Here is a 23,971-nt window from a genome sequence, read left to right on the forward strand (position 1 = left end):
AAATAGTAAATGGAATATTAATAAATTATGTATATACTAATTATTTTTCTTTATACACTAATTAATTACTTATAATCTAATAAATATGAGTACATTACAAACATAGTAATTACTTATAATTAATAACTAATTACTATTTTTTAATTATTTAGCATATTAATTTATTATATATAGTTTAATTACTAATGTACTCATTAATAATAATTTATCTATTATTATTATATTCTTAATATATTAATTTTTATTTGCTAAATAATTATCAAATATTAATTACTTAATATATTATTTTAAGATTATTAATTACATGTACTCAAAATAAATATAAATGTAACCAAATACGATTTAACTTTTTGTCATACTCAAACCAATCTCTTGAAAGACCACCAAACGTAATTTCAGAATCGGTTCTAAAAATATTTTTAAAGCAATCTCATTTTCATTTTTTACTAGGAAAAAAAAACCATTTTGAAAACATTACCAAATAGGCCCGTAGGTATCTCTCCCGTCCTTCTCAAAAAAATCATGATCTTATACCGTATAGATACATAAATGAGAGTCATGTTTGTCTAACTGTATTAAAGTACTATATTGTATAATAATACAATAGTACAATGTTTGGTGTGACTATCATACTGTATCAGTTAATGTGGATGGTAAATTAATACGGTTTATGTTGTATTATTAAATAAGTTCATTTTTTACGTATTGTATTATATTATTTTATAACAGATGCACGATTCATGTTGACATTAGGCACGACTAGGGTCCGGATTGGACCGATATAGAGTCATGTTGCAGCTTATAATTGTTTAAAAATTGAGGTGCACAATGCAAATTTATATTTTCTAAAAATTATATTTTGATCTCTCACTTTTTATAAAATTACATTTTGACCCTAATTATAAAATTACACTTTGACCTAAATTTTTTAAAAAATATATATTAACCTCAAAACATTTAAAAATTATATTTTGACCTCAAAATTTTTGAAAAATTACGTTTTTACTCTAAAATTTTATATTTTGACCCCTTGTGCAATACGTTATGACACCAAACACTGTATTATATTATGACAATAGAATACAATACAATGCATCTTATACAATACAAGTTACCAAACACGACCGAGATGTATAATAACAAAAAAATTATTTACATCTTTCTAATATTATTGTCATATAGAATAAATAGCATGTTACATATTTTGAAATATTAAGAAATTAATGTGAACTAATGACTTGACGTTTTAAGAAAATTAAGGCAGGTGTCGAGTCGTACTATTGGAGCTTCCATTTAGAGTTCATTTGTGGTTGGTTTTACTTTTACTTTTAAGTAATAAAAGATGAGAAGCATAAATCAAATTACTTTAATTATTGTTTGGATAACATGTAGAAAAAAAAAACTTTTTAAAGGCACAAGAGCTTTTAAATTTATTTAGTTAAATAAATCAAAGCTCTTGTTGTCATAATATATAAATGTAATACAATGATATATATAAAGTTTTTAGTTTGTTGTTCATAAATAAAAAAATTAAAATATAAATAAAACGTAACAGTAGTAGCAGAAAAGAAGGGGGGGGGCGGGGCAGCATATGCCCCCTGAATTTTTGATTTTTTTGATTTTCACCCTATATATTTTCAAGTTTTTTCATATATAGCCTCTTATGCCCCTTGATTTTTGGTTTTTTAATTTCACCCCATAGGTTTTCAAAGTTTTTTTTTTTTTTCAAAAATACCCATTCATTAACAAAAATTTCATAATATCTCCACTAAATCTAATTTAAATATATTTTTCCTGCTTTTTGGTCTTTTTTTATTGTTCTTTTAAGCTTTTCATATTAAATCTTATACTTTTTGGTGTACTCTAATTGAATTATTTTTCTTTAATTTACCCTAGTTAAAACTTTTCTTTTTCCAATTTGTCCCTTCTAATATATATATTTTTTCATATAATCTTTATTATATATATCAAAAGTGAGTCTCACAAGAAAATTTTAAATGATCCTTTAAAATACACTTCCTAAATGTGTCTCTAATTGAGCATTTTTGTTCAAACAACCCTCTTAATTACTATTTTTACGTAAATATCTTTTATCTAATCTGCCCTTATTGAAGTAATGATCACTGTTTTTTTTTCAAAATCGTTTTAAATTAAACTTTGTAAAATTTTAATTCACGTATCAAAAAATGCAATAAACTGATAAATATATAAGTATAAACCGTGGTTCCAACCGGCTAACAGTATTAGGTGTTGATATTATTAACATTTTTCACATTTTTAGTTTATGCCCCTTAAAACAAAATCCTGGCTCCGCTACTGATTGCATGGGTTTTAACTTTTACTTTTTATGTTTCATTAATAATTTTTTAATTAAATATTATATCAATTAAAAAGATATCAATTAAGAGTAAAGAGTAAAAATTTATACTAATGTATTTATAAGTCTTAAGTTCTTAATTTTCCAGTAGTAGGATCATGCTGTTTTCCGAACCAAGATCCAAATCTATTGCACTCACATTCTAGTAACTTTGGGCAAAGTTGGAAAAACAAAGGCCCAACGGATTTTTTTTCCGTGGACCCTTTTACTTGAGCCCAAAATACATAATGGTCTAAAAAGCCCATGTCTTCTAGAGACAATCCCCTCACAATAGACTTCAGCTTTTCACAATACTCAGCTCGTTGGGCTTTTCTCATTAGTCAAACAAATTCAAACGACTCAAACCCAAATCATACTTTCCTCTCCTTTTGATCCTAATGTCGTTCTTTCCCTCGTCCGCCCATAGTAAGAATATCTGAGAGCGACTTCAATCAGAGCGTTGAAAAAAATGTGAGAAAAATACACGCTTTCTTATAATTTCGTAAGTACCTATTATTTTATATCATTTTAAATAATTAAACGTTATTATAATTTTTTATTTTCTTTTTATAAATTAAATAACAACTGTCTATTTTTATGTTTATTTTTAAATTGAGTGACATAAATAATATTTTTTACACAACATATTTTACCTCTTGGGTGGCATTTGTGGTTTTCTCCCTTAAAATGTCGCATTGTCGAGACGATGGTAGTGGCAGAAGCTTGGCCCGTGAAAGCCAATATCCCAAAAAAAAAAATAAAAAAAAGTTCTTCAAATAAAATTAGGTTGCCTAGAAATAAAGTCATCAATGTGATGGGGAAAAAAAAAAAAAGCAATGTTTTGAGCTTGACTAGCATAATGTTGAAATGACTCCGAATCTGCTTTTTTGTTATGATATGATATTTTGAATGAGAGTTAATAATTATAAATCTAATAATAAATTGATTGCATAATATTTCAAGGAAGATTAATGAAGGTTCGTGGGGTTTCTACAGAGAACTTCAATTCACTTCGAGCAAAAAAAAAAAAAAAAAAAAAAAAAAAAAAAAAAAACAAACTTCAAGTCACAAGTATTGTTCTCATAATTTGAAGAAGTCAAAGGAAACAATATATATTCAACATAACATCAGTCATTGGATAAGAAGGTCAAGATTGAGTTCTTGAACACAAAAATGTTGGAGATCGATTTTGTACACCTAAACTCACGAAAACGCTTTCATAAATGCCATGATGTATAATGTATTCTAATTTCTATATAATGCATCCATTTCGATCATAGACATGCATTTTCCATAATCACTTTAATACTCATCAAAATTTATGGACACAAAAGAAAATGTGAAAACTCACCCCCCCAAAAAAAAAAAAAAATCAAAGGGCATGCATGTCTTTTTTGAAAAAAATGTCTTTCTCTCTCCCAACAATTCCTTGACTCCTCGATCATTTTAACAAATACTTAAAAAAGCAAAAAAAATAAAAATAAAAAATCCTTATTTTCTTGCTCTACATTTTTCCCATTACCCGCCGTCAGAAATCCTTCCTATCACCCACCAATCAAATCGTAGCGCTCTCTCCCCACCGCATCGCCACGACACCCCGATCAAAGCACCTCATCGAATCAAACCGTCACTTATCAAGGTGAGTTTATCACCCCTCAAAAAATATAAAAAATTAATTAAAAAAAAGAAATCCATAATTGAGAAAGAACTCGACAAAAAAGAGAGAGACACAAGAGTTAGAGAGATAAAGAAGTGTGAGTGTTGTGTTGTGTTGTGTGTTTTGGGTCTCCAAAGCCAAAGAAAAGAAACAACAGTTTGCTCAGCCATTTTAATCCCCAAAATTATTAAAATGCCAATTTTCTCCTTCTAGAGAGAGTGAAGAGAAAAAGAAAAAAAAGAGTTTCCTGTTGGCCATTTTTCTGGGTTTCCAATGGTTGAATTAGAAAAAACCCATACATCATTGTGAATATTTATTTATTTTTATTTTTATTTATCTAGTTCTGTATCTATATTGGATATTATGGGTTTTTTGGGCAGACGAATCCGTGATCTTGTAAACCCAGAAAAGCGATCTTCGATGCGGTGATTGGATTGGTCGGATTTTTGGGGCGGTGCTTCTTTTTTTTTTTTTGTGGAAAAAAGTGTTGATTCGTTTTGTTGGGAGAAAATGAACGGTGGCGATGAGGTCGTCGCAGCTCCGGCGGGCCCACCGCAGCCGCTGGAGTGGAAATTCTCTCAGGTATTCGGCGAGCGAACGGCCGGCGAAGAAGTACAGGAAGGTATTATCTTCATCATCGTCATAATCTGAATTTGTGGATCCAATTGATGTGCTGTTTCGATATTGGAATTAGGGTTTGTTTAGGCGTTTTTGATCCGTTTTGGATCGTGGATTACACGTCTCGGTTTGTGGGTCGTCGTGTGATTGCTTGCTCTTTGATTGGTGGATTCTGGGTTTGATTTGGGGAAAACAGTTATTTTTAGTTCTGGAATTGATTACGAGCTGTCAATATAAGGTTTATATTGCATTTCTGTCGTTTTTGGGATTCCATAAACAGTATGGAAGTAAGCTTCTCTAGTGACTATGGTCTCCTAATTGATTGTGTTTACTTGTTGAATTTGTGCACTGCAGATCCGAATCTCAATTACTGTTTCTCATTCTTTGGTTTCGTCTAGGAGATTCTGTTAGTTTAATTTGTTTAGTTGTAATTCTGAAGCTTTAATCATAGCCAAACTGTTGGCTTTTTTCCTTTTACAATTGGATAGCTGGTATTTTCTGGTTACCATCTAATTGTACATAAGTGGGAAAGAATAAAGGTGATGACATTACACGGGTTAGCTTGTTTCCTTTTTACCAATTTGGCATTCTCATGTTAGGTATACATGTACATTGTAGGAAGCCATTCTTTAGGTGTTTCACTTGTTATTCTCCGACTCTTTGCCGTGTAGAGAACACATAAAGATAGAAGGCGAGAGCTTAATATGGGCATGTTGAAAGAACTAAGAAGGTCATTTTGCAGTTTGGGTGCTGCTTGCCTTAAACTAACAGGGCAGTTGGCACATTGTATTTGCATTGATGTGTATATTTCTCTTCCATCATACTTGAAAACCACTTCTGTAGAGAAGTCAAAAGAACGGATTTAAGAGGGGAAGCAATTATAGTACGTTATATAGTTGTTGATCTTCTGCGGCCAATGTGAAAGAGGAAAAAAATATATTCTCCTCGTTAAATATCATTACACATTATAGCATTTCTTTTTATAATGGAAATTTTCAGTTGTAGTTCCTTTTTCTCTTCTGCAGTTGATATTATTTCAGCTATTGAATTTGATACAAGTGGTGACTATCTTGCTACCGGCGACCGTGGGGGCCGTGTCGTTCTGTTTGAGAGGACAGACTCAAAAGATGTGTGTTTCTTCTCTCCTTGCAGGCTTGTTTATCAGTGTCAAGATATGATTCTGCTGTATGTTATTTGTCAGAATATTAAATTGTCTTGATATTCTATGAGGTGCAGCTGGGTGACTCCAGAAGGGATTTAGAGAGAACCGATTACCCCATTACTAGGCATCCCGAGTTCCGTTATAAAACGGAGTTTCAAAGCCATGAACCTGAGGTATATATTTTTAGCTTTTGCTTTTTCCTGCCTGTTATATTGTAAAACAATCTAATCGATTTTCAATTTTGCTTTATTGGCTCTAATACATGCACACTGCTTCTCTTTTTCCCCCTGTCAGTTTGATTATCTCAAGAGTTTGGAGATAGAAGAAAAAATCAACAAAATAAGATGGTGCCAAACAGCCAATTCCGCCCTGTTTCTCCTATCTACAAATGACAAAACAATTAAGTTTTGGAAGGTAGGAGCTCAAAACTTGCTGAAGCCCCTAAAATATTCCTAAACCTGTATTTTTTTTAACCATTGACACAATAATAGTCTAGAAAAGTCCAATATATATTTATAGATATATTTTTTGGATAGATTTGTCAACTTATATTGATACTATATGTAAATTTCTCATTTCTCCCTCTGCAAATTGAATTTTTATCGGTTATTATCTCAAGATATCTTTCCACTTGCATAAAAATGGAGCTCGATAGAGATATGTGTTGGAGATTGACATGTTTGTGCTTTGGTTGAGGAAGAGCAATAAACAACCTACTGCGTAGGTGCATATTTTTGTAGCATGCGTATATGACTTGGGGTGGTAAAAATAGCTGCTATTCTAAGCAAAGTAGTGAGCTGCGAACCTTATTTGAAACAATCAGTAATGTAAATCTTGTCAGAATATTTGTGTCGTCCGTACTTCCTGTATTTTGATTTTGAGCTTGTGAAATTTGAATGTATAGTTGAGAAATAATGTTGAAGAACAATAAATGGTACCATCTATAACCTCTTGTCCCATGTTCTATATGTCTATTTTCTTCTTCCAGGCAGTTTGATAAATTTTATGTCTTTGTTTTTAACTCCACATGATTTACTCTTACTTGCTCTTTGGATAGAAAGAGACATTATTTGGTTGGATTTCTTTCCACAATGGATTGTATCGTTTGATACTTAAAAAAAAAAAAAATAAATAAATGGTTTTTTGCATGTCTATATTTGTTGGTAAACTCCTTCACACGTTTTGTCATGGATGAGCTTATCACAGGTGCAAGAAAAGAAGGTCAAGAAAGTCTCTGACTACAATCTGGAGCCTTCAAAAGCCGTGGGCAATGGCAGCATTGCTAGTTCAAGTAATTCTAGTAGCCCTAAACCATATCTTGCAAATGGTGGGAGCCCTGACAGATTGAGTAGTGTCCTGAGCAATGACTTTTCATTTCCGTCTGAAGGCATTCCATCATTACATTTACCTGTGGTAGTTGTACTTAATCTCTTTTGTGCCCCCCCTCTCTTTTTGTTTGGTGGATGTCCTTGGGATGTTTTGAAACCTTAATTTGTGCCTGTTTGAACATTCCTTGAATAAGCTGGTAGCGATTTGCAAGGTCATCCTAGAACCATTAGGCCCAAATTTTATAAGGGCGCATATTTGATGCCTCTTTTAGTCCAAGGAGCAAAAATGCATTAGTCATTGGTTGGTGCTTGTAGTGGCCATTAGGATGTAGTTTAGGTGCAATTAGGCGAAATAGATTTTTTCATATATCTGCTACATGCAAATATACATGTCTTGTCTTAGTCCCTTTGCTGCTTGGATTCTTTTTGTTTTATGATTTAGAACTTTTTACGATCTTGTCCTGTATGTGGACATTATTTTTAACAAAGGTTACCGCTGCAATGCAGCCCTAACCTTGAAGATTATTCATTATGCAGGTAACTAGCCAAGAAACCAGCTTGGTTGCTAGATGTCGAAGGGTTTATGCTCACGCTCATGACTATCATATTAATTCAATTTCAAACAACAGGTGGTTGCATTTCTTTTATTGAATGTGTATTTGCAATTTTCTGCTCTAGTCTTGCTGGTTATATGATGAAATATCAATTTAAAGTTTCATATGGTATCTTGTTTATTTCTCCTCCTCCGGCCCATGCTGTAAAACTTAAATAACTCCTCCTCTCGTATTTTCTAGTGATGGTGAAACTTTCATATCGGCTGATGACTTGCGAATTAATCTTTGGAATTTGGAAATTAGCAATCAAAGTTTCAATATTGTTGATGTGAAGCCTGCAAACATGGAGGATCTAACTGGTAAGTTTCTTGATGTTCCTGTATTTATGGCTGTATTGCAGTTTTGCTTTTGCTTGCTTGCTTTTATGTTAAGGAATTCAAGTTGGAAACGATTATAGAATATTTCCTTCTGGTGCTTAGATTATGTAACTAAGATTTTACATGGTTTCTGCTGTTCATTTGTCTTGCATACGCGGACATGCTTCTCAATTATGTTTTACCTAAAAAGAGGAGATTTAAAGAAATGTCTGGGGTTCTCTATATGTTTTCTTACAAGTCTTGAAAATCTTTTAGTGGTCATCCTGTATTTGTCTAATTTGGTCGACTATTTTCCATGATTGCAAATCCCTTTTTATGTCACCCTTAAATATATTTTTGTTTGTTCTTGCAGAGGTGATAACATCAGCTGAGTTCCATCCCACTCATTGTAATACGTTAGCATATAGCAGTTCAAAAGGATCAATCCGACTCATTGATTTACGACAATCAGCATTATGTGATTCTCATGCTAAATTGTAAGTACTTGGTGTTCAAAGTTTCCAAGGACTAAAGCAGGGATTGGTGGTAACTCTTAATCTGTACAAACAATGGCATGAGAGTAAACCCTTTTTTTGCCTCTATCCATGCTCTTTCCAGAGTGTTCTTGTTTCCAATTTTATTAGTAGGATATGAACCATTACTCAATATTGCTGTCACTTATGTGGGTTCCAGTTATTCCTTCGGAGTTTTATATGAAGTTGAAGCTCTCAATATATTGAACCTGTGTGCTTGCACCTGACAACCAGAAAACTTTTATCTCACACCAGATAGCGACCTTACACAATTTATAAGTTAACAGGCAATGTCTTTCCATACAGGTTTGAGGAACAGGAGGCACCTGGTTCTAGATCATTTTTCACAGAGATCATTGCTTCAATTTCAGACATCAAGTTTGGCAAGGATGGGAGACACATACTAAGTCGTGATTACATGACTCTTAAGGTTTGGTTTTTTTGTTTCCAAAATTATTCCTTTGATGTTGCATTCCTTCTAAACATTATGATTCTCTTGAATGAAGATACCTGAATTTTAGAATTGATGGTTATTTGGTTGTCAGTTGTGGGACATCAACATGGATTCGGGTCCTGTCGCAACCTTCCAGGTTCATGAATATTTAAGACCGAAGGTGAGACTGCCTCTCCCACTTTTGGACAAAAACTGAACCATTAACTTCTGCTACTTCTCTGTATTTAAACTGATTTTAATCTTTTTGAATATAACCAGCTCTGTGATTTATATGAAAATGACTCGATCTTCGATAAGTTTGAGTGCTGTTTGAGTGGTGATGGACTACGAGTTGCAACTGGCTCATACAGGTCTGCTTTGAAGCAGATGCATCTTTTGCTTTATCATTTTCGATGTTCATTGTATTCATCTTAACATTTTGTTTATGTGCTCCCAGCAATCTCTTCCGTGTATTTAGTTGTGCCCCAGGAAGTACTGAGGCAACGACTTTGGAAGCTAGCAAAAACCCAATGAGGTATATTTGACAGAGTAATAATGACAAGTGTACTTCGAATCTTTATTTTATGATATAATATCCCTAATTTTGTACAGTATTTGTTCCATCAGGCGACAAGTTCAGACTCCTTCAAGGCCAGCCAGGTCCTTGAGCAGTAGTATAACACGAGTCGTCAGACGAGGTCAGTTCTTTTGCTTCCCTTAGTTGGCTTTTGTAAACATTTTTCATTCTTTACGCTTTTTATTCTACCATCCCTTCAATCTCCATTATTTCGTACTCATGTGAAAATCCCACAACAGGAGCAGAAAGCCCTGGTGTCGATGCGAATGGGAATTCATTCGATTTCACGACAAAGTTGCTGCACCTAGCATGGCACCCTACCGAAAACTCAATAGCCTGTGCTGCCGCGAATAGCTTGTACATGTACTATGCATAATGATGATCCAAGGAGGAAAGTATATTTGCTTGGGTTAACTTTTTTGGGTTGCTGTCGGAGAAGGCTTCTTTTCCCTTACCCCACCAACCACTGAAGGAGGCTACATTAGTTCTCTCAAGATTTCAAGGTGCCCCTTAAAAGAATTCATAGCACGTGATTTTAATGTTAAAGTTCAGGAAATGGCTGTCTCAGAATCGAGGACGAAGCGACCTGATTTTGTTCCGGGTGGGCAGCGTCTCTTCATGCTTCCACCCTCCCCCCAACCCCCCAAAAGTTTCTCTAGTTATTTCTTTTACCCCTTTTCTCTCTCCCTTTTTCCCATGCCTTCTTCTGAAAAAGAAGATGCATTCTTATGTCTGAAAATTCTGTTGGGTTGAAATCAACAAGGAAATGTGATTGTAGCTCTCCTACAACAGTCAACAGGATACTAAACGGATGTTCCATATTTTGCCACTAGGTTTAAGATGAAAAAAATGTAGTTTAATTTACTCAAAAAATGGTTCCTTGGTGGGATGGAGCTGTGGAAACTTGCAATGAATCATTTTTTATTGATTCTTTTGTCATGGTTGATATTTGATTATTTTAACAATGTTTATTTATATATGTTGTAGATTTCCAGTTTCTGTCAAAGCAAATGAATAATGGCTGTAGGTCATGTTAGATGAATATAATCTTCAACTTTTGTACCGTTAATCCCCAAGTCTCCGCCAACACTGCTTTGTCTATCTATCCAATGTTAAATTCAAATTTCTTCCTAGCCCCCAAAATTGGATTGTCGTTGCTTTGCGTTGCCCATTATCAAATCACTATCTTCAATTTGTATATAATTATGTAAAAATTATTTAAATTTAACGGTTGAAAAAATATCACTTACCGACACATTAGGCGGCACCAAAAAATTTTCCTGTAATTTATCTTCTCAAAAAGAAAAACACATTTCAGAAATTTCTAGTAATATGTTAGTGACCTTTCTCAGTCAGACCACTCGAAGTCTACTAATCCAACGGTCAGCCAAACCCGATCACGCAGAACTGAAAAATTGTTAAGACTTTGCGGGGCCCATCTCTATGTCGGTTGTCCTTCCCGCTTTATCTCGAAACCGCCAAGAACTTCTCAACTCCTCTGTGATCTCTCTCTACTCTCTATGGCTCTGTTGCAGAGAGCAGGATCGCGACTGGCGTTAATAGCGTCGGCCAGGTCGTCGCCGTCGTTCCAAATAACGGCGACCTCCTCGCCGTACTCAACCGCCGCTTCTTCATCGCCGGCGCCGTACGAGGGAACGAGTCCTCCGACGACGCGGAGGCCGACGGGGCTGTCGAAGGGGGCGGAATATGTGATATCGAAGGTGGACGACCTGGTGAATTGGGCCCGGAAGGGGTCCCTCTGGCCCATGACGTTTGGCCTGGCTTGCTGCGCGGTGGAGATGATGCACACAGGAGCGTCCAGATACGACTTGGACCGGTTCGGTATCATCTTCAGGCCCAGCCCAAGGCAGTCCGACGTCATGATCGTTGCCGGCACTCTCACCAACAAGATGGCTCCAGCTCTACGAAGGTAAACATAAACATGGATATAATTTTGAATTTTGAATTTTGATAGTTAGGAACTCAAAAATGAATTGACTCTTTAAGTTTGGGAATTTAGGGTTTATGATCAAATGCCAGAGCCACGTTGGGTGATATCAATGGGAAGTTGCGCAAATGGAGGAGGGTATTATCATTACTCATACTCTGTAGTGAGAGGATGTGATAGAATTGTCCCTGTTGACATTTATGTCCCTGGTTGTCCTCCCACGGCTGAGGCTTTACTCTACGGGATTCTTCAGCTCCAGAAGAAGATTAATAGGAGGAGGGACTTTCTCCATTGGTGGACCACGTGAAGATCCTCCTTTGTGTAACATATCTCTCAAGAGTTTTAAGGTTGTGTGGAAGTATAGTAAAAGGTGAAATCTTTTCTACTGTGTTGTATAGTAAAAGGTCGATTTCTTTTATGAATTGTCGGTTTTGTTTGTTTGTTTTTCTTCTTGCATGATAAATGATAATATTGGAAATAATACGATAGATTCTACTTTCAAGGCCTGTATATTTGATTCGTTGTGTTTATAATTTAATTCTAGCAATCACATTCATTAATTTAGAGATTGCAGCTAGTTTTGGACTTCAATGTGGGAGATAGATTGGATATCGGATAAGTGATATGCGGTTGGTATGCCTAAACCCCCCTTGTTTCAATCTTGGGAAAAAAATTGGAACTTCAACGATTCTATTATGGAAAATAAATGAGTCCAAGTTTAGTAGGTAGAGCCATTTCAACCTTTCAACCTTATTTAAAAAATAAAAATAAAAATAAAAAAAAACAACGAACGATGATTGACGACTTTCTGATGTATGTTTTGGATAATTTTGATCTCACTTCCTAACTCTTGAATTATGTGCGTATCTGAAATTTTGAACTCACTATTTTGTTTGTAGAATGCTTAGTGATAAAGACGGACAGAGTCACAGTGTCACAGAGTTGTCTTTGTACTCACTCACGGGGAGAAAAAGGATAGGAAGTTCAATATGAAGTATTAGTTATCAAAATTTTCGTATCTGTTTACCTTTTTCACTCATTCTCTCTTGAAAATGCATGTTTGAAACATACTTTTGTGTCTTCACTTAGTCTCGCACCTTTTGCAGTTTTCAAAAATATCGTAATGTTTTCTGGTTTAGAGAGTAGATAGCTATCTACCAAGTTTTGAAACTTCTCTTCTTATTTGTTAATTCATTTCTGGTTTGTGATTTTGATGCACACAAGTTTTTCGGCAAAGCTCGGAGTGCAAATTATAATCATAGATTTTCACGTTTCCTGTGGCATGGCAGGTTTCCTAGTAGTAACCTAGTAGGATATTCTTGATACACCTGCTGTTTCCTAGAGTAAAACAGTTGCATCATGTTTCAGCTGAGAAGCCTGAGAAACATATTCCAAAGTGAACTGATATTTCCTTCTCTATTTGCTTCAAAAACAGTTGTTCTGCATTATGGAAAGCCATTTATTTGCATTTGCTATCACTCATGGTGTTTGGTTTTTAGCCCCTTACCTGCGCTATGGCATCTTTTGTTTTTATCACAACCTTTATTACTTTCTTACTTCAGATTGATGGCATATTTTATAATTTTTGAGTGTCTTCGGTTGGCCGTTTTACAGGTAAGACTAGTTTTTTTTACTGTTAAATCCGGTAAAAATCAAATCATATTGAAAATGTATACATAACACATAATTTCTAATACAAATCTAACAGCTAAAAAAACAAAACTATTGATAGTTTCATTTTTCTGGTCCTACGGTCCTTAAACTCTTTTACCTTTATCACATCCATTTGCTTTTGCAAGAAAAGATGCTTTGCGAGCACTAGCAAGGGTCCACAAGCAATTTGGAAATTTCATGAGTAAGTTTTATTTATGCCTCTCACAAATGCTGATGGGGATTGTTATTGGAATCTACCGACATAGTGAGACCAAAGGAATAAGGTTCTTACGTATGGTTGTTGAATACTTCCATGAATATTGTTTGACCTATTAACTGTTTGTTTTTTTTTTTTTTTTTGTTTTTTTTCCCAAAACACATATGGCATTACTGTGCATCACTCAAATGCATTATTCGAGAAATATCATTAGCTTTGAGGAATCTAATAATCTGCATGGGGGTGTGAGTAGACAACTGAAATAAGATTTTGAGAATATAAAAGTAGAGGAGGAAAATAAGCACCTCAAAATTCACTAGCCATGAATAATGACCAACGGTGAAGAAACTAAGAGGAATAAAGAATACCATCTATTTTTCAGGATTATTCTCTTCTTGAGGACAATCTTTCATTGGAATTGCTTAATGCAAGTTGTCTTGAGTTAGAAACCGATTTTCTCAAACAGTGTTTGAGAGAAGGAAAAGTATGATTATTAAGGGGTCCCACAAACCAATTTTAGATGAATCCGTAGGTGAAGCATTGGGTGCTGTCTTCTCTAAAATGTAATGAAAGAGCTAGGTTTGTCATTTGGAGCTGCAGTGCCTCAGGGCATGCATTTTTCAACAACTGTTATTTCGTCTCATTGCTTTGGTTGCATAAAAGGCCCCAGACGTGTTATAATGAGATGTCACTTATGTGCATGGAGTTTTTATTACCAGCTGTATATACTTTCCAACGTTAAATACGATGAAAATAAAATAAAAGTAGATTTTTATACAGAAGTAACAGTTGAAAACAGAGATCTAGGTCCTTTTTTTTTTTTTTTTTTTTTTTAACCATACTATAGATTGTCTTATGTGCATTTAAGTGGTTTCCTGTTCTCTTAAAGCAGATTGCAATGATGAAGCGATACCCTTGTGCCATAAACTGTTAGCATTTAGAATTAAGTTGGGTTAAGTTAAAAAAAAGCAAATAAAACAAAACAAAACAAAAGCAGCAAGTTCTTTTATTAGTATTTTGGAATGCTGACCAAGCATAACATGGAAAGTCATGACTTTTTTCTTTTGTTTCTAGCAAGAAAGATTGTTCTCATGAAGCGCAAGATGCAATTTGCAGTTTTGGACAAAAAACGAGTCTAGCTCAAAGCATAAATGCAATTTTTTGCAAAGTCAACGATGGTTTAGAAATTTTTGGGGTTTTTTATTGGGTCAACTGGTAGGAAAAGGATGTGAAATGAATCCAATTCTAAGTACGACCGTTTCTGTTCCTTTCCTTGATAAGACATGGGTGTTATGTGCCTAGTAATATTAGAGTCTTAAGTTTTTATCCCTTTATGGCTAATGAACAACGATTCCATTGCCAACTTCAGGACAAAAAGAAAAAAAAAAGGCGTGAAAGCACTTGGAAGACCATAATGTGTATGAATAGGAAATTGTTTCTAATAATGATGGTTGTTAGTTGTTCAATCTTTTCTGCTTGTTGATTGTAGAATTGTACATAGTGCACGCACTAACACAAAGTTCAACACGCACATATATATATGTATTCATATATATATATATATATATATATATTCTATATATACACACACATATGCGAGCTGTATGTTAATAATCTAGAAAGTTCGGTAAAGCTATCTAATTTAAACCGACAATTCTATTAGGCTTCTATTACTCAAATCTCCAAGAGCACTATTACAAATTATTACTAGAGATACAGAATTAGTACACATATAAATGTTATAATGGAACAAATTGTCTAATAATAGCTTTGATATCTGGTTATGTAGATAATTACATATCAAATTGTTACATGTATAGAGATAGATAAAGACATGATAATTCTATGATAGGTATGCAAAGACATCCTATTGGTATGGTTCCATTTTAAATCATTACATCTATATTATATTACCACATATATATATATATATATATATATATATATATATATATATATATATATTCTATATATACACACACATATGCGAGCTGTATGTTAATAATCTAGAAAGTTCGGTAAAGCTATCTAATTTAAACCGACAATTCTATTAGGCTTCTATTACTCAAATCTCCAAGAGCACTATTACAAATTATTACTAGAGATACAGAATTAGTACACATATAAATGTTATAATGGAACAAATTGTCTAATAATAGCTTTGATATCTGGTTATGTAGATAATTACATATCAAATTGTTACATGTATAGAGATAGATAAAGACATGATAATTCTATGATAGGTATGCAAAGACATCCTATTGGTATGGTTCCATTTTAAATCATTACATCTATATTATATTACATTCTGTGAGTTTTGTGTATCTACTATTTTTATTAAAAATTTGGCTAAATTTAACGTTAAAAAGCATATGCCATTCAAAAAATAAATTTACCATCAAAATATGTAAATATGGCTCCGTTCAATTCGAGTTTTGTTACAGTAAAAAGCTCTAAAAAACAGTCACATCTAACTTTTTTACTACAGTAAAAAATTCTCACATAACATCACATCTTAACTCGAATTAAAAACTCGAATCAGCGAACTAAACGGGTGTTCTTTCAAAAACAAATATATGAGACTATGAAGAGAACTGCACGGGGAATTGTTATATGCGGTAGTGATTGTAAATAATAAATAGTTATATTTAAACTTAATTTATTTCACCGATTTGAGTTTTTAATTTTAAATTTTTATAATAAAATTTTTTTAAAAAATATCACATCTAAATTTTTTTATTACAACAACCTTTAAAAAAATATTATATTTTAACTTAAATTAAAAATTTAAATGAAGCCTAAAAAAAACCTCGATTTGAAAAGAAGGAAAGGTGAAAATGAATTGGAATCCAACCTGAGTTTTCAAGAGAACAGTGAAGAGCGTGGCCGTCAATCAGGACCGGAGAGCACGCCATCTGAAACGTGTCGTATGCGAGTTGGACAGAGATGACAGTCCCCCTGGCTTCACACCCCCAAAACCCACCATCAAATCACACCACTCCTACTCAATGGGTCCCACCTCACTCATGCATAGGCACTCTTCTGTGGGACCCCACCTGGCCCCTCATCCCATCATCCCCTCTCGTGCTCTTGCTTGTATTGCATCAATTATTACCATACCCCTCCGATCTTCATGCCCAAGATTGCAATCACTGTACTCTTTACTTCTAAAAAATTATTTAGCGGATGTTTAATTTATTAATTTAAAATTATGATTTAAAATTATTTTTAATTTATGTATATTTTTTATAAAAAAAAAATATTATAGTGAATTATAAATTATGATAAAAATTTTTATACCAAACACTCTATTAATATTATACTTAATCCTCTTTTATTTTAATAATTTTAATTTTATTACAGTTAAAAATTTTTATAAAAAATCTCGTCTAATTTTTTTTATTATAGTAAAAAATTTTCACATAAAATCACATTATAATTTAAATTAAAAACTCAAATTAACAAATTGAACGAGGCGTTACACTAGATTGGGAGAAACAAATCAAAGTAAAAAAAGAAGAAAAAAAAGGTAGAAGTGCCCATTCCCGTTAATTTTAGTGTTAGTATAGAGTTTTAGCTCCTCTTGTTTAGAGTTATTAATTTTAGTCACATTATGTGCCTGTGAAGCAACCATCCATAATACTCTTTTAATGCTCAAATTATGTGAGCATTTCACGAGTCGATGAGCTCTTTTGATCGTTGTTTGTTTGTAGAGAGTGTTGTTTGTATTCCTTTGATTTATTTTCTTTCTTTGTTTCGGATTAAGTAGGCTTGATTTTTGTTGGTTTAAATGATATCTCTTTTGGAAACTTTTTTGTTGTTTTCTTTCTTGTTAATGGAATGCTTTTCAACCTGATAAAAACCTTTTGGTTTAATGACATGAGAAGGGAGTTACTGAGGTCTCGTTGATTTCATCAATTTGAGTTTTGTTATTGTAAAAAGCTTTTAGAATAGACACATTTAATTTTTTTATTATAATAAAAAACTATCACATAAAATTACATTTCAATTCGAATTAAAAACTCAAATCAGCGAACTAAACGGACCCTAAAATTTTAGTTGAGGGTTATGGATTTCACTTTCTTATTTATGAGATAATACCCACTATAAAATGTGCACTTTTTTTTCTTAAAAAAAAATAGAAGGCTTTTCAACCACCAAAAAAAAAAAATCATAATACTGAATTGAAAAACTATTCCACAACAAATTTAACATAATATAATAAACGGTGATACTTTAATAGAGTAAGTAATGAGATCAGATTCAGTTAGCTTGTGATACCTTAATAGAGTAAGTAATAAGACCAAATTTAGTTAGCTTGTGATACCTTAATAGAGTAAGTAATGAGACCAGATGCAGTTAGCTTATGATACTTCAATAGAATAAGTAATGAGACTGGATTCAATTAACTTGTGATTGGAAATTACATGTATGCAAATTTTAACCGAGTCATCATGTATGCAAATTTTAACCGAGTCATTTTTTTTAGTCTTTACTATAGAGCATGTTATTTTATTTTATCGATAAAATAACTATTTTATCGTTAAATTAATTTTTTAACGGTCAAATATGTAATACGAGTAATTTTATATGACACATTATAAAATTTTAATATAAATTTACATAAATTTAACCATTAAAAATTAATTCTACGGTAAAAAATAATTACCCAAAATAAATAGTTTTTTTAAGATAAAAAATAAATTGTGTTGAGTATTATTATAGGCAGACACAGAAAAGTCAACCACCAATGGTTGAATCGAAACAGTAACGTAGAATATCTGATCAGAGCCGTCGAAAACATTTGATTTTGCCATATTGTGGGGGGCCCTGCAACTCAGAATTTCCAACTTGTACAGTACGGAACAAATTCCAAAACAGTGAAATCAGACAGATATTATTTATCCGATCCTGCCCAAAATTAATAAATAAATACAAAAAAATGGGACCCACCGCCTTCAGTAAACCTGAAGCATTTTTCTTCTTCTCCACAAAACAAATTTAGCTGTCACTCTAGCAACCGAAACAGTGTTCATGCGACTCCTCGGGGTTCCGCCACGTGTCGCGGGTGACACTGGCTACCGGTGACTGGCACTCAACGCTACGATTTCCTTTTCCTTTAATCCTTGATGATCATAATAAAGAGACACCTTGACGGTCCTGATGTTTTCAAACGGAAATATTTGACGGTCCTGATTTGCTAATCAAATCGTAATTACGATGTCCCTGGTGGCACTTGCTTTGTTTGCACGCAAGCTTTGCTTCTCGGCTTTTTAGCCGATTCGGCTCATCAGCTTGGCTTAATTTTGTAATTTTTGGCTTAAATCTCATATTAAAAACGTTGTCAATGGTCGGCTCTCGAGTTCAAACCTCAGCCGAGCTTTTAGCTTTCTTTTGTTTTATATCTATTTTGTCGTTTTCTCTTTAGCAATTTTGTTATCTAGAAAATAAAGTTAGGGACATTTTTAAAAAAAAAATTCAATTATCACATGCCGAAATGCACTAACAACAGGAATGATTGTGTAGTTTATACAATGGACATACTTATTAGTTTAATAACTTTTTTTCTGTAAAGAATTAATTTTTGTAATTTACTTTGAGTGAGATACTTTATTAAATGGTTGTGTTGCGAGGAATGTTTGTTTTTCCATTTTTAATAAGATCATTTGTATGTCATTTGGTTACATGGTATACGTCCCTTTTTATTTGGTATATGTACGTTGATGATCATAGAACTTCATCTAAATTATACTTTATTAGCTAGGATCTACTATTATACAAGGTCATTAAATGTTTTTTTTTAATGAAAACTCAGTTTTATTTATTCATTGTAATAACATCGACTGTTACATTACGGATTCAAATCACATATCTAATTACAGTGTCTTAATTAGTGTCTAACCAATCGAATTGTATCACATTATTTAAAATATTTAAAATATTTTTTAACTAACTTTTTAATAATTTAATTTTTTAAGTCTATTAAATGACGTGTTATAATATGAGTGGTTAAACACTAACTAAAACGTCAAAAATTAAACATGTAATTTGAGTCTTTACATAACTACCCAGAAGAATATGCATAAAATCTAGCCACAACCAGGACTTCAACTTGAGAATAAGCATAGTTTGCTAAGAAGTGAGCTACCGAATTTCTTTGACGAGAAATGTAGCAAACAATTTCACTACTAGTAAAAAAAACCAACAAAATTAATTGCTCTAAAAGCGGGAATTATTGTGTAGTTAATAAAAATGTACGTAGTATTTAGTTTAATAATTTTCTCACGAAGTGAATTTACTTTGAGTTAGATACTTTATTAAATGGTTTTGCTGCAAGGAATATTTTGTCTTTTATTTTAATTTGTTTTTTCAAATAAGCTCATCTGTATTTGATTTGTTTAATTAGTATATGTACGTTTCTTTCTTTCCTTTTTTGTTTTTGTTTTTGTTTTTAGTAAGAATCGGTATATCATATATGTACGTTGAACATCATAAAACTTTTATAAAAACATAATTTATCAGGTAAGATGTTCTATAATACAATCTGTAGAAGTCAGATTCTATAATTTATTGAAAGGGTCAATGACCGCTTTGAGGAGTCGATCGCGTTAGTAAGTCGATTCGAATCGATTTGAGTAGATATATCACTAGAATGAGAATGTAAAATGCTAAAAAATAAATTGACACACGGATGTATAATAGTTCTCTTAATAATCTCATGATACATTAGGTTTTGGGGGTTTCACTATGTAATAAAAATAGTACAATTACAATGTTTTGTGTGAGAAGTGGAGAAGAAGGAGGGGAAAGAGAGAGAGTCTGAGCATAATATGAGGAGTCTAGAATGTTTTGGTCGTGATTCTCATTTCCTATTTATAAGAGATAGCATTCTAGTTTCTTTTTTTCTCAGATTAGATAGTTTTCCTTTTCCTTCTGTTAACTTTCCCTTTCCTTGTTTCCATATTGGTTTATTGAGATATTTCTTGTTTATTATTGATCCAATTTGACCATTTAATGTAGGATTTGGCTGAGATAGTCTTTGTGGCCACTAAGGAATTTCCTTCCTTAAATATCGGTAGTGGTTCCTACTTCTCATGTCATCAGTCTTTTCTAGTCGTCTTGAGTCGATTTAGAGTCCGTTTAGTTTGTTAATTCGAGTTGAGATGTGACTTTGTGTGAGAGCTTTTTACTGTAACAAAAAAGTTAGATGTGACTATTTCTAAGAGTTTTTTACTGTAGCAAAACTCGAATTCTAAACTCAAATCGGTGAAATGAACGAGATCTCCAATTGATTTCAGTCGATTCGAGTTGACCCTATTCTCCAAATATTGTTCATGTATACTGTGATGATTGTGGTGCTGATTTTAACCATAATAATGTCTTTAAATGGTATTGAATTATGATTATGACAACTTTTAATTTTCAAAGTATAAGTTTTACGCAAACTTATAGTGTATTTTATATTGAGCATGTACTTACAACTCAAATTTCAACATTAGATGAGGTTTGAAAATGGATATCATTTGTTAAAAAAATCAGCTTTCATCAAGTAAAGTGGACAATTCTTTATTTTATTAATATCTAGCCATCATTTTCTATTTTTCATCCTCTAATGACTTATATTGACTTAAAAATAAAATAAAAGCAAGATTTCGGTCTCAAATTTTCTTTTTCCTTTTTACTTGCCATTAGGTTCTTCTTCTTCTTCCTTTTTTTTTGGGTGCGCTACACGAGTACGTCAAATAAAATTACTTCCACTCTCTCTTTGCATGCATTATATTAACTTCACTAGTAAGCTAAACTAGTATTTTTCTTACAATCATATCTAGACTTCTCAAATTAATCATATGTTTAACGTTAATCCACCAATAATTTAATCATATAAGTTGACTTTTTGACCTTCTACCTAAAAGACAACCTAAGGTTAGGCATTATATATATCTAGAGGAACTAAGAATAATTACTGTTAGAATGCTGCCAATAAAAAAATGGTTTTTTTTAATTAAACCATATGATTAGTGGAAGTTGTATAAGCTCAATCCCAGAAGCAGCTAAGCCGGTCCAGTTTATTTCCCACTTGGACTACGAGAGAGAGAGAGAGGAGAGAGAGAGAGGTTTTCTTTTATTTTCTGTCTCTATTTGAAGTCTGGTCGTCACTTTCACGCGGACACACAAATAGATAGGTCATCTCTTTCTCCAGAACAAGTTTTTCCAGACCCCAAATATCTTTTCGCTTCCTTACTCTTCTCTCTCGAATTCACATCTCCATCTCCATGGAGTTAAAACCCAATTGAGAAGAAGAATCCTGTTTTCTTCCAATCCCCTTCATAAGAATTTCACTCCAAAATACTGTCTTTTCCTTTTCTTGTTGATTTTGGTTTCGTGCTCTCTTTTTTTTTTCCCCTCCCCTCATGGTGAACAAAAGCATGGAACTCAAAACTTAAGCAAAGTTTTGACACTTTGGAAATCTGCTTTCAAGAGTAACGTTTATGTGTTTGTGATTTCATCTCCTTAATGAAAGCTCACTCCTTTCCCTGAAAAAATATCCAACCTTTTATTTTATTTTATTTTCTTTTTGGCCACTTTTAGGCCTCTGTTTTGCCTTTTTGCCACTTCACAGTCCATCAGAACCCATTTCATTTCTAATATTCAGGAAAGTATCAACTTTCCCACTAAAAAAAGCTCCAAAATTTAGTCTTGGGTTTGTCCGTTTCCTATTAACACCCTGAAGTGCTTAGAATTCAAGTTTATCTTGCTCTTCACCGTCAAATTCAGCTCATCTGAATCAAACCCACCTCACAAAATCCCTAAAAAAAAAAAGCAACTATTTTTTCTTGTGACAAAAAACAAGCTTTGTTGAGCAGTAAGTCTTTCAAACATGCAAGACCCAGCAACATTCCAGCCGATGAAAGCCCATTTCCCAGAACAGGAACAGCTGAAATGCCCAAGGTGCGAGTCCACAAACACCAAATTCTGCTACTACAACAACTACAATCTCTCTCAGCCTCGCCACTTCTGCAAGAATTGTCGAAGATACTGGACCAAAGGCGGCGCTCTCAGGAACATCCCCGTCGGCGGCGGAAGCCGCAAGAACGCTAAGAGATCCTCCAACCCAAAAAGATCTTCATCTTCCTCTTCTACCACCTCCTCGACCCAAAACCCAGATTTCCAATCCGATCCGGCCCGCTCTTACGCCTCCCCGGCCGATAACGACCGCCGGATGCTCGACATCCCGGGAAGCTTCAGCTCGCTCCTGACTTCAAACGGGCAGTTTGGGGGGCTTCTGGAGGGCATGAACCATAATGGGTCGGGCGTGAATTCGGGCCCTGAGATGAATTCGGATTCGGGTCGGAGCATTGGTGTGGAAGTGCAGAGCAATGGCAATTCGGAGAGCTATTGGGGTGGAGGCAATGGGTGGCCGGACCTCGCCATTTACACGCCAGGTTCAAGTTTTCAGTAAGAGAGAGAGGGAAGAGAGTTTGATTTGCTTTGAAATTTGTTTCTTTGTTTTTTTTTCTTTTTTCCTTTCCCCTCTCTAAAGTAATGGGTGTTAATTATAGTACTTTTTCCTAAATATAGACTATGATGTGGTTAAGGAAAGAGCCAAAAATGGTTTAAAGTTAATTATAGTATTCTCTCTCTGGGGTAGAGTAATGACACATACCACAATCTAATGCCATGAAATACCCTCTAGCATTTCTGTGTAACATTATCCTTTGCGCTTTTAAGTTGTTTTTGTTTGTATGTTGTCTGATATATAACTTACAATTACATTATGATGCTAATATGTTTTTGGGTTGGACACATACCACACATATCCTTGAAGATGCATGATTAAGATTTTTACCTTTATTTTTTATTTATAATATTTTTAGTTAAATAATTACACTAATAAACAAATATTTATTAAGAATAAAAAGCAATGGTCCATGTACACATACATTTTTAAAAGTAAATTCTTCATTTTTTCTATATTTTTTTGGTTTGTTTTAAAATGGGCTTTTTAGTGTTTAATTGATGTCATTAATATCCGATAATGCTATTTGTAATAATTGTTAATTGGGCATGAATCATCACCAACACAACTAAAGTGCACCAAAGTTTGTCTGGGTGCACAAAACAAGCTCTAGGTTGTATTCTCTAGCTAAAGACCTTTCTTTGTATGTATATGTAATGATGTAATTTGTATGTATAGCATCATGTGCATGCATGGTGCATTTTATTAAGAGGCTTTGACGCTTTGCTGTGTATGTATGAATAAAATAACAAATGTTAAGTGGTGGAAGATATGGGGAAATCCAGAGTGCACATTTCAAGTTTTATTTGTGTTTAGCTTGTCTTTTGAGGGCCAGACAAAGTTCAACTCCCCTTCTTTTCGGATATTATTTCTTATTCTAAAGCTTTGATCTCATTCTCCACAAGATGCCAAGACCAAATCCCCCTAATTTTAAAAATCTTTCTACTTGACCATATCTTCTAACGAGTGGGATCATACACAATGTGCAAGCTTTAATGAATGAGTTGCTACTTATTTATTTACATGGAGACAATTTGAGAGATCTTTTCAAGTCGTTGGTCA

The 23,971-nt window shown here is 33.4% G+C and overlaps 3 protein-coding genes across 4 annotated transcripts; all 3 read left to right on the forward strand.

The window, feature by feature from the left end:
• Positions 1-4,103: 4,103 nt before the first annotated feature.
• On the forward strand, positions 4,104-10,549 carry LOC21391487 (serine/threonine protein phosphatase 2A 55 kDa regulatory subunit B beta isoform). 2 transcript variants are annotated; one of them, XM_024171091.1, is made up of 14 exons: positions 4,104-4,635; positions 5,657-5,760; positions 5,868-5,966; positions 6,088-6,207; positions 7,000-7,209; positions 7,659-7,750; positions 7,916-8,034; positions 8,405-8,528; positions 8,871-8,994; positions 9,110-9,178; positions 9,277-9,368; positions 9,455-9,532; positions 9,625-9,695; positions 9,814-10,549. In XM_024171091.1, the coding sequence occupies exons 1-14, from the start codon at positions 4,524-4,526 to the stop codon at positions 9,948-9,950; spliced, it is 1,551 nt and encodes a 516-aa protein (XP_024026859.1). In that variant the 5' UTR covers positions 4,104-4,523; the 3' UTR covers positions 9,951-10,549. The 2 variants fall into 2 exon arrangements, with proteins under 2 accessions (XP_024026859.1, XP_010088373.1); XM_010090071.2 differs by having other exon boundaries at positions 7,000-7,206.
• Positions 10,550-11,045: 496 nt separating this feature from the next.
• LOC21391488 (NADH-quinone oxidoreductase subunit B) lies at positions 11,046-12,024 on the forward strand. The gene is made up of 2 exons (XM_010090072.2): positions 11,046-11,504; positions 11,595-12,024. The coding sequence occupies exons 1-2, from the start codon at positions 11,095-11,097 to the stop codon at positions 11,827-11,829; spliced, it is 645 nt and encodes a 214-aa protein (XP_010088374.1). The 5' UTR covers positions 11,046-11,094; the 3' UTR covers positions 11,830-12,024.
• A 9,467-nt stretch (positions 12,025-21,491) lies between these two features.
• On the forward strand, positions 21,492-23,177 carry LOC21391489 (dof zinc finger protein DOF3.1). Its single transcript, XM_010090073.2, has one exon. The coding sequence runs from the start codon at positions 22,271-22,273 to the stop codon at positions 22,850-22,852; it is 582 nt and encodes a 193-aa protein (XP_010088375.1). The 5' UTR covers positions 21,492-22,270; the 3' UTR covers positions 22,853-23,177.
• The last annotated feature ends 794 nt before the right edge of the window (positions 23,178-23,971 follow it).

Source organism: Morus notabilis, unplaced genomic scaffold, assembly GCF_000414095.1.
Source record: "Morus notabilis unplaced genomic scaffold, ASM41409v2 Scaffold361, whole genome shotgun sequence".
NCBI classification, from domain to species: domain Eukaryota; kingdom Viridiplantae; phylum Streptophyta; class Magnoliopsida; order Rosales; family Moraceae; genus Morus; species Morus notabilis.